General features: G+C 37.8%; 1 protein-coding gene across 11 annotated transcripts in view; it reads left to right on the top strand.

Moving 5' to 3' along the window:
* Positions 1-16,167, top strand: part of CNTLN (centlein) — a 478,854-nt gene that overhangs the window by 368,509 nt on the left and 94,178 nt on the right. For all 11 annotated transcript variants that reach the window (XM_063787952.1, XM_063787956.1, XM_009456357.3 and 8 more), the window contains one exon: positions 2,344-2,879. In XM_063787952.1, coding sequence (XP_063644022.1) covers positions 2,344-2,879 — 536 coding nt within the window. The remainder of the gene's footprint in view (positions 1-2,343; positions 2,880-16,167) is intronic.

The following is a 16,167-nucleotide window of genomic DNA, read 5'->3' as shown; positions in this document are numbered from 1 at the left end:
CCAGGAGGTCAAGGCTGAAAAACCATGATCGAGCCATGGCACTCCAGCCTGGGCAATAAAGTGAGATCTTGACTCAAAGGAAGTGTAATTACTTACTTGCATCAAATATATATTTAAAAAATAGAGTATGTTTTACTCACTCCCCTTTGGAATTTAATATGCAAAAGTATTTTAAAATATATTTATGAAAAGTATGCTGATTTGGGCAGTGATTAAAACTCCTTCAATAAAATTTAGAGGTAGAGTGATTTGGAAAAAGTAAAAAGGATTCTGGCATAGATTTTTTTCTTGAACACTGTATTTTTTGTCACATTAATCAGCTCCCCAATAAAGTGTTTACATTGAGAAGGAACAATACAATCTCTTTCACAGAAATATGCAGAAGTCTGCAATAGTTTGAGACAAAATTTTTCAGATACCTTTATTCCAGGTCATGAGTAGGTCCTTTTAGGACATAGGTCCAATAGTAGGTTAATATATCATACCATGGAATAGAAGTGATTAAAATTAGGTGAGATTCTTCGTACTGTGTTGAGAAATACCCATGCCCCGGGATAGTGTAGTCACTTAGTAAATTAATGTTGATTTAAATGAAAGAGGTTGAACATTAAAAAAAAAGGGGTAATATAGAAGGAAGTGTAAATCAGACATGACTGAAATTCATGTTTAGGAAACAATTTACATCTTCACTATTACAAGTAAAGTTTAGTAAACTGGAAAGTGTTAAGAATATGTATGTTTTATCTTGTATATTTCTGGAATATTATTATTTTGAATCATTGGTTGTTGTCTTAGTCTCTTCAGTCGGCTATAAAAAATGCTAAAACTGAGAGGATTATAAACAATAGAAATTTGTTGTCCAAGATCCAAGTGTCCAAGATCTGAGATTCAGTGTCTTGTGAGGACTCTCTTTCTGGTTCATAGATGGTGCCTTCTTGCTGTGTCCTCACATGGTCTAAGGAGCTAGCTAGCTTCTGGGGTCTCTTATAATAGCACTAATCCCATTCATGAGGGCCCCACCCTCATGATCCAATCACCTTCCAAAGGCGCCACCTCATCATGCCATCAAACTAGTGAACAGGTTTCAACATATGAATTTTGTGAGGGACACAAGTATTCAGACTATTGGAGTTGTCAGTATATCAAACATGTTTCTCTTTGAAGAATTTTGTTTTAAAAGTAAAAATGAGTTCATATACTTTTTCAGTCATTTAGATTGTTTTGCTTGTTTCCAGTTTTTTCTTGACTCCAAATTTTTGTTCATTTTCCATACACGTCTGAGTAATTTTTCTTTCTCATATGCCTTGTTGAATAGTGGGAAGGGCACAAAATCCTGAATTTGGATCCCAGTTGAATCCCAGAAAAGTTTACCTCTGTGAAATTTAAGTTTTCAGAACCTCTCTTTCCTGTCTGGAAAGATAATTGTTGGTTCTACGTACCTCACGTTTTGAGATGGTCAGAAGAGATCATGTTGATCATGTTTTTGAAACTATTTTGTAAATAGTAAAATGTACTTTACAAACAATAACACTTATTATTAATAAGATCTAAATGTAAGTCAACTCCTCCATGAAATGTTTGAAATTATGAATTAGAATTAATTGCCCAGACTTATGATACTTAGATTATATCCTTTATTAGGTTTATGTATGCAGGTGTTGGTCTTTTCAAATAATTTTAAAATTCCTTAAGATTAAGAAATGTGTGTTGCCATTGCTATGTCCTATAACACAAGCATTGTTTATTGAGATAAATGGGAAAATTTTCATTTATGTGCAACCTTGAAATCATTATAATTTAAAATTGTTAGACTTTATTATTTAGTAAACTGTTCCCTTATCACATAAACTGAGGACCGCATGACTAGTAAAATTACATTTTTCTAATTTAGAAAAAAAGCAGCCTCAGTAGATTACTTTATATTGTCATTCCTTTTTCATATGATTGTCGAATATTGAAAAAAAGTTATTTATTATTACAGTTTATCTACTTTTAGACATTTGTGTATATTATTTTTCTCTGAAATATTTTTTCCACAATGAATAGAATATATAGCCAAGGCACTTATGATCTCAGAAGACACTGCAGTTTATTAGCATACTTAGTTCTGTCACTGTGTAGAATTTTACCTTCTTTTACCGTCTGTCCTTTATTCAACAGATACATTATTGCATTTTTGAATGTATTCACCTGCACTGCCTTAGAATTATCTAGAAATTAAGTACTTTATATTTATTTTGTCCTTGTGCTAAATGTAATTTTTATTTCATAAGTTAGAAATGATAATAAAGTATAGTAGATTATGGTTTTTGGATTCTTAAAAGAATAAACTCTTTCCTTTAGGTCATTGAGTTGGAAAATCGGCTGAAGTCTTTTGAGAAAAGGTCGAGAAAATTAAAAGAAGGGAATAAAAAATTAATGAAAGAAAATGATTTTCTGAAATCCCTCTTAAAACAGCAACAAGAAGATACAGAGACCAGAGAAAAAGAGCTAGAACAGATAATAAAGGGGAGTAAAGATGTAGAAAAAGAAAATACTCAACTTCAAGTAAAAATCAGTGAGCTGGAGACAGAAGTCACTTCCCTGAGGAGACAAGTGGCAGAAGCTAATGCATTGAGAAATGAAAATGAAGAGCTGATCAACCCAATGGAGAAATCACACCAGTCAGCAGACAAAGCTAAATCCGAGATGGCCACTATGGAAGTGAGATCTGGACGGTATGATTGTAAGACAACTATGACCAAGGTTAAATTTAAAGCCGCGAAGAAAAATTGCTCTGTGGGTCGTCACCACACTGTTCTCAATCACTCCATCAAGGTTATGAGCAATGTGTTTGAGAACCTCAGCAAGGACGGCTGGGAGGATGTGAGTGAAAGCAGGTAAGGCTCTCATTAACTTAGCTCTGTGGTGGGGACACTGTGCATATGTAAAGCACTAGCAAATGGAGATTGAATTTCAACTACTGTCGATTTGGTATTCAGAAAAAATACTGTCAGATCCTTTGAAATATCTTGGGAGGTCTTGTTCTGAGCTTATTGACTGAAATTTGCATGCAAAATTAGCCACAACTGCATGAGTACTTGAATAGGTGCCAGGAAACCCAAAAGAAGGCAATGCTTGATTTCTTTCAGTGATGCTATTTTCATGCAGTCATGAGGCTTGAAACTGACAGTTTGGCAGGTTGATTTAATTTGCTGGCCCTTTGCATATTCACCACTGACAGCTAAGGATTCCCAGGCAAGCCTACTAAGTCGGTTTAGTTATCTTGTGACATACCAACCTGGGAGGAGAAACAATTTTCCCCCTTAATTTAGTTAGATAAATTTTGAATGACCCATTTCAGCTTGTTACCAGATGTCTACAAGCTGTTTAACATCCTTTAAATTAAGAACCATCTTCACTAATTATTTTATGTATGTGTTATGCGAAGTCATTGTATTAACTTTAATTGAATGGTGGTTAAAAATTAGTTCTTTAAAGTTATAGCTCTAAAGATTCCTAGTCTTAAGATATGTACCCCTAGTGAACAGCAACAGGAGGATACTAAAAATCTATAATGCTTCTTTCTCTTACCCCTGGCTATACATTCATATATGCACTTGAAACACATCAGTAAAACTGTCAGAGGCCTGTGAACCAGAGCAACTCCATCTTAAATAGGAGCTGGGTAAAATGAGGCTGAAACCTACTGGGCTGCATTTCCAGATGGTTAAGGCATTCTAAGTCACAGAATGAGATAGGAGATCAGTACAAAACAAAGGTCATAAAGACCTTGCTGATAAAACAGGTTACAGTAGAGGAGCCAGCCAAAACCCACCAAAACCAAGGTGGCCACAAGAGTGATCTCTGGTTGTCTTCACTGCTACACTCGCACCAGTGCCATGACAGTTTACAAGTGCCATGACAGTTTACATATACCATGGCAACATCAGCAAGTTACCCTATGTGGTCTAAAAAGGGGAGGCATGAATAATACACCCCTAGTTTAGCATATCGTCAAGAAATAACCATAAAAATGGGCAACCAGCACCCCTCAGGGCTACTCTGTCTATGGAGTAGCCATTCTTTTATTCCTTTACTTTCTTAAAAAACCTGCTTTCACTTTGCACTGTGGACTCGCCCTGAATTCCTTCTTGTGCGAGATCCAAGAAGCCTCTCTTGGGGTCTGGATCAGGACCCTTTCTTGTAACAAAACCACAAAGACGAATGATAGAACACCTCTTTTTTACATCTAGACAGTAGGGAAGTTCAGTGCTGCCATAATTGCTAACAAATTGCCCAATTTGCCATAATTTTAAAAATTCTGCCTTGTTTTATAATGACATATGTCCTTGATTTTCCCTAGTTTTTAATTTTGTTTTGTTTTTAAATCCCTAATTGTGATTCTGTTTTAGATTTGGGATGCCTCCGGATACTTTTCCTAATCACAGACATAGAACTGAAAATTACCTTAAAATGTGGTCCCCAAACTTGTTTGCATATTAGAAGCACCTGGAGGTTTTATAAAAATTCCAAAGGTTAGGTCACACCCCAGACAAATTAAATTATAACCTTTGGAGTGGGATACAGGCCTAAGTATTTTTTCAAGTTTCCCTGTTGAATCCAATGTGCAGACAAGTTTGAAAAACACTGTTTTTAAACATCATCTACTCAAGCCCCTTGTCCTCAGGCTGTTAAAGAAACTCAAAAAACATATTCATGAAGGAAAGGCCAAAGGACCAAATCTGCATTCCCATTTCGGTGTTACCGAGGTTCTTCTTTCCTTCTCTCAATAGCAATTAGAGGTAAAAACTTACTTCACACCCACTAAGCGTTATCTTCATATCTCATTATTCCTCTATGTCTTTCTTCAAGGAAATTCTAGTGCTAGCTACTAATTCTATCTTAACCACTTGGTACTACCACACTATTCAAAATAAAGTGGTGCCATTTACTTATGTGCAAATATGTATGTATGAATAAATAATCAATAGTTAGGTAATTCACTAATATACTTTTTTAATTTTATCATATTAGTGTTTCCAGAAAGAGGTCCCAATTCAGACCCCAAGAGAGGGTTCTTGGATCTCACGCAAGAAAGAATTTGAGGCAAGTCCATAGAGTAAAGTGAAAGCAAATTTACTGAGAAAGTAAAGGAATAAAAGAATGGCAGAGCAGTCCCCAGGGGCTGCGGTTGCCCATTTTTATGGTTATTTCCTGACTATATGCTAAACAAGGAGTGGATTATTCATGCCTCCCCTTTTTAGACCATATAGGGTAACTTCCTGATGTTGCCATGGCATTGGTAAACTGTCATGGCACTGGTGGGAGAATAGCAGCGAGGATGACCAGAGGTCACTCTGATCACTGTCTTCTTGGTTTTGGTGGGTTTTCGCCGGCTTCTTTACTGCAAGCTGTTTCATCAGCAAGGTCTTTATGACCTGTATCTTGTGCCGACTTCCTATCTCATCCCGTGACTTAGATTGCCTAACTTACTGGGAATGCCTCCCGGCAGATCTGAGCCCTATTTTACCCAGCACCTATTCAAGATGGAGTTGCTCTGTTTCAAACACCTCTGACATTAGTGCATGTGCACAAGGTCACATGCTTTGAGAGACATATCATACAATATCTCTTAAAATATAGGATTGTCATTTGTGTTATTTAGCAGTAAAACTCAATTTTACACCATGATTAGTGTTACGTTTCCTGCCTGACAGAATGCCTTCAAGAGTCACTCAGCTGCAAAGAATTCTCAAACGGCTAGAAATTCTTGCAATAGAGCTTTAGGGACTTCAGAAGATTCCTTCTTTTAGATTTGTATAGACAAAAATATAAGAGTTACTTGGATATTGAAAAAAATAGTATGTATATATATAATTTTGTATATATAAAATACTATATCATATGATTATCACCTTCTCAGTATTTATTTCCCATAGTTGAATAGTATTTACAAGAGCATGCCTTTTCAGTGATGGGTTTTATCAGGAGGAGGTGTTTATATCTTCAAGAAGAAAAATAGAATTTCAGTATTCCAAGCAAATTAAAGAAAGAGAAGTGAAGTTTGTAGTGTTATTGAATAAAAGGGGCTCGTTGCCTTATGCTAGAAGTCAATACTATGACACTGGGTTTTTGAGAAAAGAAAAGCTTTATATTGCAAGTTGACTCACAAGGAGACAGGAGTGTCAAGCTCAAATCTGTCTCCCAGGCTGGCTTCAAAGCAGTATTTTTAGAAAGTGATGGGGGGAGGGGGAATTCTGAGATTAATAGGTGATTGGTGAAAGGAAAGGGGAGATCTGCAAAGTCCTTGAGTGGTTATCTCTTCATGCTATCATAAGTTGCATATGCAATTCTGGGATAGTATGAAACATGCAGTGGAATTTCAGTCTGTGACATCAGCAAGCTCGTTCTGTGCAGACTCCAGTCAGCCACATTGGTGTCAACTGATTTCAGCTAGTTCTTTTATCTCATAAGCAGAGGGGGTTTCATTAAGTTGTTTCTTTTTTATTTGCTGCCTGCAAACTCAAGAATTTCTGTTTATCATTGGTTTCTTTAACTCTTTGAGGCATGGTTTCAGAAGCAGAGAAATAAGAATTTATTGAGGAGATTATAAAGGGTTGCAAAACGTGCCATACCAAAATAAGCAATTTTGGCATAAGAATTACTTCAAACTGAAGCCAGTTCAGAAGAAGCAGTTACAAGAAAAGCTCTCTTATCTCCCGCTAAAAGCAGTACATACATTTACAAAGGTATTCCTTCTTCCCTCTCTGCCAAAAAGGGATAAAAACTAATCACTGGAGACAACTCGAGTCCCTAATGAGCCTGGAGGTAGCACCAGAGGAAGCTACGTTAACACATTTTACCAACTAGCCTTCATCTACCATTAGTTTTCCACATATTTGCCTTCCTACAATTTGCTGTTCCTTGGGATGCAAGTCCTTTCCTTTCCCTTATCGCTTCTTTAAATAGTTGTTGTTCTTTGCTGAAGATGCTATATAAACTGGAGTTCTAAGCCACCTCTTTGAGCTACTCACTTCCACGTAGTCCCATGTATTATATGTGTGATACACATGTTAATATACTTGTTTTTCACTTGTTAATCTGTCTTTTGTTACAGGGGTCTCAAATGAGAACTTAGAGGGAAAATCATTTTTTTCCGTCCCTACAGTCATACTTTCTACTTCTATTTTCTCTTATCATTAAGTTATTTATTTAATTGCCTGGTCACATTTCTCAAACACAACATAAACTTTCATGATTCTATGTATTTAGCCTGTCTGACTTCATGTCTCTCCCTACTAGTGCATTTTATTCTCATTCAAAATTATTTTACAAGAAACTGATGCTCTTTGACTTTTCTTTTTCTTTTTGCTTCAGGAATATGGCATTTTGATCCTTTTAAAGTTTTCAACCTTAGTGCTAAAGCCCTTTCCATCTTCCTTCCATTTTATAAAGCAGCATATTCACTCACATTACCACCTTTTGTAAACAGATGATAACAACTGATGGGGTTCAGGACATACTCCTCCCAAAATATAGTTGAAGGAATTTGAAAAATGGCAGGTGCTAGAATGACTCTGTGACCTTCTCCCCTGAAACAGATTATAAGATCCTCACGTGAGAGGTGGCTTCCTTATACCAGAGGAAAGGAACGTCCTTATCTCAAAAGACAGAGGAACACCAAGATGAATCTGAATGAACAGCCACACTAAGTGTCCCCCAGTTTACTATGCTTAGCTCATACTCTTTTGTCTTATCACATTTTCCCATGACTTTCTATTTTTCATCAAACCTCGCATGTAACCGTTTCTTCGGGTCCTCATTTCCTTATGAAGGCTCCCTTGTCATGTAAAACTTATATTAAATATATTTGTTTGGTTTTCTTTTGCTAATCTGCATTTTTTATGGTGTCTCAGCCAAGAACATAAGTTGGATAAAAGAAACATATTTTTTCTTCCCAACACAACTCTACCATTATTTATTTTTATTTTTTTTTTGAGATGGAGTCTTACCCTGTCACCCAGGCTGGAGTGCAATGGCGTGGTCTCGGCTCACTGCAATCTCCACCTCCCAGGTTCAAGCGATTCTCCTGCCTCAGCCTCCTGCGTAGCTGGGAATACCGGGGCACACCACAATGCCCGGCTAATTTTTTGTATCTTTACTAGAGATGAGGTTTCACCATGTTGGCCAGGCTGGTCTCGAACTCCTGACCTCGTGATCTGCCTGCCTCGGCCTCCCAAAGTGCTGTGATTGAAGGCGTGAGCCACTGTGCCTGGCCAACTGTACCATTATTTAGAGTATATCTTAGGGATTAGGAACATGGAATCTGTTACCAAACTACTTTTGTTCAAATACTAACTCTCATCCTCTAGCTGTGTGACCATAGGCATGCTATTTGACCTGTCTATGCTTCAATTTCATTATCCATAAAATAGGCATAATGATAGGATCATATTCATAGATACGTTGTGAGAAAGAAATAGGATAGAACATTAAAATAGAACAAAACATGTTCAGTACTGTATGTTTATTATTATTAAAAGGAATCATTTTTTTTGGCTATCTGAAACACCCCTTACCCCATCCTCAGCATATTTGTATGTATGTGTGAAATGTATATGTTAATTCATTCATTCATTCCCAGTTGTGGTCAAGAATATGAAAAATTCTGCAATCAAACAGTGTAGTCTCACATGACAAAGATTTATTTTTCAAATTGTGAGTACAGGTCTTTTTTAGGCCTGCATTTTGTTGCTGTTTATAGATTCCACACACAAAGGTTCCATGAACATCTCTTCATAAACTTGTTTCAGCTAAAATTATTTGTTTTTCAAGCTGATTTAAATTCTACCCAGATTTTTTTCAGTAGAGTTAGTAGAACCATTAGTTTTATGATTGCAAAGATTTTTAATCTTGGAAATTTTTATACTGCTATTTTTTAATGACCTATACATTTCATTTGATCCTCATTGAAGTCCTGATTCTTCTGTGTTCTCCACTAAATTGATCAAAAATAGGTTTGTCTGTACTTTCTGAAAATAGCAATCTTGCTTTAGGTTCCTAGCAATTTATTCCTAGGTTACTGTAGATCTAGATTCCATAGAACTTTGCATATAGTTAGTCTCTTGACACAGTATCTTAGGATAAAGTAGTAGAGTTCCTTTCATGTTGTTAAGTTTTTGATGGATGACCAGACTATATACATAGCAGACTGTGAAGAATAAGTGAACAAATACATTTCTTGAATCGTTAAATAATATTCATTGTCTGACTACCTAATGTAGTATGGTGCATTAAAGCAAAATCCATATAGAGATTTTTTTTTTTAATGACGTGGAGTCAAGCTCTGTTTCCCAGGCTGGAGTGCTGTGGCACAATCATGGCTCACTGCATCCTCGACTTCCTGAGCTCGAGCTACCTTCTACCTCAGTCTCCTTAGGAGCTGAGACTACAGCATGTGCTACCATGCCTGGCTAATTTTTCAAATTTTTTGTAGAGATGAGATCTTGCTACATTGCCTAGGCTGGTTTTGAACTTCTGGTCTCAAGTGATCCTCCTGCCTTGGCCTCAGAAAGTATTTGGATTACAGGTGTAAGCCATTGTGCTTGGCCTAGATTAGAGGTTTAATGAAACAGTGAAAATTTTTAAAGTGTTACAAGAAATTACAAGATTACTTGTTTATAACTTTGGAGCATCTCTAGGAAGTATACTTAAGCAAGAGATGAAAATACAGAGCCAGATATGAAAAAGCGTTAATAGAACTTTAAACATCTATATAATAACAGATATACAAAAAGAGTTAAAATCAAATGACCAACCAGAAAAAGGTATTTACAACACATAAAGAAGGTAAAGGACTAATATCCAGAAGATTTAAAGATCATCTACAAATTATATAAAAAGACTCATCAATAGAAAATGGGCAGCGCTATGGACAGGAAATATTAATGGCTTGAGGAGATGACTCAGTGAACCAAAGATTATGAATATGTCTGTAGCAGACAGAGGTGGTATGTGGAATGCCTGACAAGCATGACAAGAACCACATATAGACACCTCAGGCTATGCGATTTCTGTTGACAACTGTTTTCTATTCAAAAAGCTAGTACTACTGGGAAGAGGCTGCAGCAGTGGCAGATATTTTATTTCCACAAATCCCCCATCAAAATAAACAAAACAAATAGGAAGGCATAGCCAAAATCTCAAGGATAGCATCTACAATAGAATTAGTGACAAACCCAAAATATGAACAGGTAGGGACAGCCATCGACAGCTGTATGACTTGCACTGTATCAAGAGAGAGAAAATTGGTGTCCGGAGAAAAGAAAAATACAGTTCTTCTATGAGCTATCTATACCAAAAGACCAGAACTTCCTCACTGAACTAAGTCCCACATGGAGGGGATGACACTGTGAAAAGAAACTGAATTATAGGGACAGTAGCCCCCTCTGTTGGTTATGTATCAACTTGTTATGTGTTTTTGGATGAGATTAACATTTAAATCAGTGAGCTTTGGATAAAGCACATTGTCCTCCAGCATGGAGATAAACCTCATTTAGTCTGTTGAAGGCCTGAATAGAATATAAAGAATGGCCTCTCTGAGCAAGAGGGAATTCTCCAGAAAATTGCCTTCAGATTTAATCTGCACCATCAGCTCTCCTGGGTCTCTAGCCTGCCAGACTTCACACTAGAACTAGAAAATTGACTTTCCTGGGTTTCCACCTGCTGGCATTTGGACTGAAGCTACACCATTAGTTCTCCTGAGTCTCTAGCCTACTGGGCCATACTGTAGATTTGGACTTCCTAGCCTTCACAATCACATGAACCAATTCCTAAAGATATATACGTGCATGCATACATCCTGTTGGTTCCATTTCTCCAGAAAAACCCTGACTAATCCACCTCTCTACTTCCCACTCCCACTCCAAAAAAAGTAGTGAAGATTGAGATCAATGTTGAGGGAGTGCGTCAAAAGAGGCATTTTTCAGTATATCAAAAACTTGGAAGGAAAAGTTGGAAGATTGGTGACAGGGAGGTCTGTGGGAAGGTTGGTGGAAGATTGGTGGCAGGAAGGTCTGTGGGGAGGTTCGTGGATGGACCTTTTGGAAGAGATACACAGAAAGCCCATTCTGTGAACAAAATGACCCATTGTATAGATCTTGCCTATTTCACAGCTGTCTGAGGGCTTGCTTAATGGGTTCGTGAACAAAGTGGCTATGGCAACAGGTATAGCTTCTACATGGCACAGGTGTCCTGCCACTAATCTTCCAATTTTTCCTTGCAAGCTTTTGAACAAAATTGACTTTCTTTCACCAAAACTTGTCTGGCGACTGGGCTACTGGCACTGTTGAATATTCAGCCTGTTCACAAAAAAGACCAATTGCAAATTCCAAAAAAAAAGCTTCATTCTCCAGAGGAAACCAACCAGTCTCTTAGTGTCAGGTTGATTACAGTAGGCCTCTTCCATCATGGAGGAGGCATCAATTTTTTTTTTTTACAGTAGTTTTAAGTATTTTAGGTATGGTTTTGTCTATTATATTTTTACCAATATTACCATTCTTAGATTTACAAAATGACTTATATATCCCTATGATATTGCAGAAAACTGCCTCCTTGGATGCACTTGCTCAATCTTGATCTCAACCTTGGAGGTAGGACTGGGAGTCAGGGAGGTGGCCTAGTCAGCATTTTCCCAGAGAAACAGACTGAAAGACACATTTTCTTCTTAGTTTAAGACAGAGTCTCGCTCTGTTGCCCAGACTGGAGTGCAGTGGTGTGATCCTGGCTCACTGCAACCTCTGCTTCGCGGGTTCAAGCGATTCTCGTGCTTCAGCCTCCCAAGTAGCTGGGGCTAGAGATGTGTGCCACAACACCCGGCTAATTTTTGTATTTTTAATAGAGATGGGGTTTCACTATTTTGGCCAGACTGGTCATGAACTCCTGACCTCAGGTGATTCACCTGCCTCAGCCTCCCAAAGTGCTGGAATTACAGGTATGAGCCACCAAGCCCAGCTAAAAGACAGAGTTTATGGCAAGGGATATATGACAATGCTCTGTATCTTCAAATTCACTGGTATTACTATATTTTTCATTATTCAAAGGCAACTGGCTGTATACGACAGTAGATGATCAATAGGCTCCGTTATGGCACCAGCTAGAAGACAATATTGAAGTTAGGGTATATGCCCTAAACTGAGAGTTTATTATTTTATCTCCAAGAATGCATAGGTCCAGGAATAAAGTATTTTAGGTTGGCGTGGCCGCTGTAATTATTTAACCAAGTAACCCACTGGAGGAGTTTTTGCTTCTCATTAGTATGATCTTGGGCTAGGGGATTTGAGAGTCCTGATGCCGAAGGTAGGAAAGTTCTTTGAGGGAACACAATTATGGTCTGTAGAGGTAGACGTTGAGATTGTACCCTGGCCATTTTGGATTCCCTATACTGAGCTAAAAAGCGTCAAAAGGAGCTACGGTATTAGCCGGAGCAATTATCCCAATTATTGAGGTAAAATTAGGAGGACCATGTTTGGAAACCAGAGAATTCATTATACACCTGTTAGTACTCCTTTACCTAGTAGTCCTCCGTATTTGCTGTCCTTGGCAGTGAAATTTTAAAAAGTTGTGTACAATCCTTGTTTCAAATTCCATTCATCCCTTCATCATCCTTCTGAAACAAATTTTTTTTTTTTTTTTTTTTTTGAGACAGAGTCTTGCTCTATCTCCCAGGCTGAAGTACAGTGGCGCGATCTTGGCTCACTGCAGGCTCCGCCTCCTGGGCTCAAACGATTCTCCTGCCTCAGCCTCCTGAGTAGCTGGGACTACAGGTGTACGCCACCACCCCAGGCTAATTCTTGTATTTTTAGTAGAAATGGGGTTTCACCATGTTAGCCAGGCTGGTCTTGAACTCCTGACGTCAGGCAGTCTGTCCACCTCGGCCTCCCAAAGTGCTGGGATTACAGATGTGAGCCACCGCGCCCAGCCTAAAACAGTTATTTTGAGGGTCACTACCACTTTGCCAAATTCAAAGGTTGATTCTCAGTCCTCACCTTACTTGACCTCTCAGCAGCATTTGACACAGTTGATTTCTACCTCTTGTTATTATAGTTTGCCATACCATACTCTTTATTTTCTTCTTCTCACTGATATTTAACTTCAGTGTCATTTGTTAGTTTTGTGACATTCCCCCTCAGTCTCTCAATTTTTAAGAGCTTCAGTCATTGGACCTTGTCTTCAGTCAGTGGACATTTTGTGTTGCTATAACAACACACACAAAAAAATACCACAGACTGGATAACTTATAATGAAAGGAAATTTATTTCTTACAGTTCCGGAAGCTGAGAAGTCCCAGGTTGAGAGCGCCATATTTGATGAGGGTCTTCTGGCTGTGTCATCATGGCCGAAGGTGGAACGGCAAGGAGCCTGATAGAGCAAGAGGGGGCCAAATTTGCTTTTATAACAAGCCTGTTCTTATAACAAACTCACTCCCATGATAACATTAAATCATTCATGAGGACTCATGATCTAATCACCTCTTATTAGATTCCACCTCCCAACACTGTTGCATTGAGGATTGTGTTTCCAAGATGTGAACTTTGGAGGACACATTAAAAGCTACACTCATTGTTTTGTGATCTCATAGTATTTATTAACATCATTGTTACCACCTATATTCCAGCCACCCCAAAATGTATGTATCCATTCTATACCTCACTTCTGAATTTTATTTTATTATTATTATTTTTATTTTTTTAGATGGAGTTTTGCTCCTGTTGCCGTCGCTGGAGTGCAGTGGCATGATCTCAGCTCACTGCATCCTCTGTCCCCTGGGTTCAAGCGATTCTCCAGAGTAGCTGGGATTACAGGCATGTGCCACCACACCCGGCTAATTTTGTATTTTTAGTAGAGATGGGGTTTCTCCATGTTGGTCAGGCTCTGAATTTTAGACATGTAAAGTTGACTGTCAACTTAGCATCATACTTGGATATCAAATAGCCTAATACAAATTCCTGGGCTTTACCCCACCAAGCCTATTTCAGCTGATGTCTTCCTCTTTCTCACTAATGATAATTCTATCTTTACAGTTGCACTGACCAAAAGCTTGATACCATCTTTGATTCCAGTCTTTCTGTCAGTCATTACATCTACTCTGTCAGGAAATCTTGGTGGATTTCTTTAGAAAAATATCCAGAAGTTGACCATTTCTTATCAATTTTGTTTGTCATCACTCTTATATCTATCGTCAGTTGCCTGGAATATGAAAAGAACTTTCCTAACCACCCTCCCTGCTTTCAACCTTGTTTTTAGTCCATATTTACTGTGTTCTACCCACACTGGACTGATTGTTGCTCCCTGAAAGCAGGAACTTTTAACTTACGAATTTTAGTTTGATGTCTTCTGCCTAGAATGTATTTAGCCAGATATCTAAAACAACCAACTCCCTCTCCTCTAAGTTTTGCTTCAGTATTACTAATGATCAATCTATTTCAGATTTCAGCCTGCCACCATTTTACTTCCCATAATTTGGATTCCTTCCTCTTATCTTGCTCATTTTTTCCCCAGTGGCCCTTAATAATTTATAACATACTATATCATATTTCAGATTTATTGTGCTTATTGTTTTCTTCGTGCATAGACTAAATTTATTCATGGATAGACTGTAAAGAATTTGTTCATCAATTCTTTCACATGCATAGAGCATAGTAGCCATTCAATAAATGTTTTTTGAATAATGAATGAATAAAGAATTATAAAGAGAAGGAAGCACTCTGCCCCATCACTAAGACACGTCTCCCTCCTTCTGCCCCTGCCCACCCCCCACCAAGGGCTCTCCAATCAAATCTAAACAGTTTGTTTTGAGAGTGTCTTATTGTGAAATATGCTGCTTTTTATGACACTTTTCATACCATTTTGGCCATTACATGTTGAATTTCTGCTAAGTTTTGGCCAAACAAAAAAGAGGAATAGAACATAAAAAGAGGTAAACAATTATAGTAGAACACATAAGCAAATAGATTATAGTATTCTGATTCAGAAATAATGAATTCTGGGATATTGAAATAACTTGTAGATTTGATCAATTGCTGTTGGTATTTTGAAGGAGAACCCAAATGATATGAGAATATGGGAAACAGAAAAGTGTAGTTGTGATATTAAAAACACAAAGATGGGTAATTCTATAGTTGGTGTTTTTGAAATAAATCCTAAATAAGGTTCTGGGACATTATAAAAGAAAACTTTGTGAATGTTTCTTAAAAGAAGTAGTGATTTCTCAAAGCCAGTATGAGTTCTTCAAGGGAAATTCTTATCAGACTAACCAGTAACCTTTTAAAATAGAATTACAGTAAATACAGAACATCTGAATTCCATCAAAGCATGTTTATCAAATTCTGATTAACATGACGTTGAGAGGGATGTAAAATACGTCACACAATAGAATCAAGATCCCCAAAGATCTCAGTAGACTGGGAATATAGTTACACAAATGCCTACAGGGTAGTTTATTTGGCTATAAAATACCAGTTGCACTGTACAATGGGAGAAATATGTGGCTTTAATAGTTGTCTGGGTGGTTTTGTTAAATCTTATTTGAAATACTTTAGGTGGTTTTGTTAAATCTTACTTGAGTCTATAGTATGATGTATACGCCAGAGAAGCTTACACACTTTTAGTCTGCATCTACCAAGAGTTTTACTCAGTACCTCTCATAGTGTCCCAGGAAGATGAAACTGAATTCTGGACATGATGCTCCATCATGATAAGCTGAAACACATTCAAGACTGACCAGGGAGGCCGGGCGTGGTGGCTCACGCCTGTAATCCCAGCACTTTGGGAGGCTGAGGTAGGTGGATTACCTGAGGTCAGGAGTTCGAGACCAGCCTGACCAACATGGTGAAACCCCATCTCTCCTAAAAATACAAAAAATTAGCCAGGCATCGTGTTGGGCACCTGTAATCCCAGCTACTTGAGAGGCTGAGGCAGGAGAATCGCTTGAACCCTGGAGGTGGAGGTTGCAGTGAGCCAAGATCGTGCCACTACACTCCAGCCTGGGTACAACAGAGTGAGACTCTGTCTCAAAAAAAAAAAAAAAAAAAAAAAAAGACCAAGGAGATAAGGCATCTCAAAAGTATATACGTTAGGAACATTTGAACAAGCTAGGGATGTTATTCTTCATGGTGTCTCAAGGAG

This window comes from Pan troglodytes, chromosome 11 (genome assembly GCF_028858775.2).
Source record: "Pan troglodytes isolate AG18354 chromosome 11, NHGRI_mPanTro3-v2.0_pri, whole genome shotgun sequence".
NCBI classification, from domain to species: domain Eukaryota; kingdom Metazoa; phylum Chordata; class Mammalia; order Primates; family Hominidae; genus Pan; species Pan troglodytes.
This window is presented reverse-complemented; position numbering and strand designations above follow the sequence as displayed.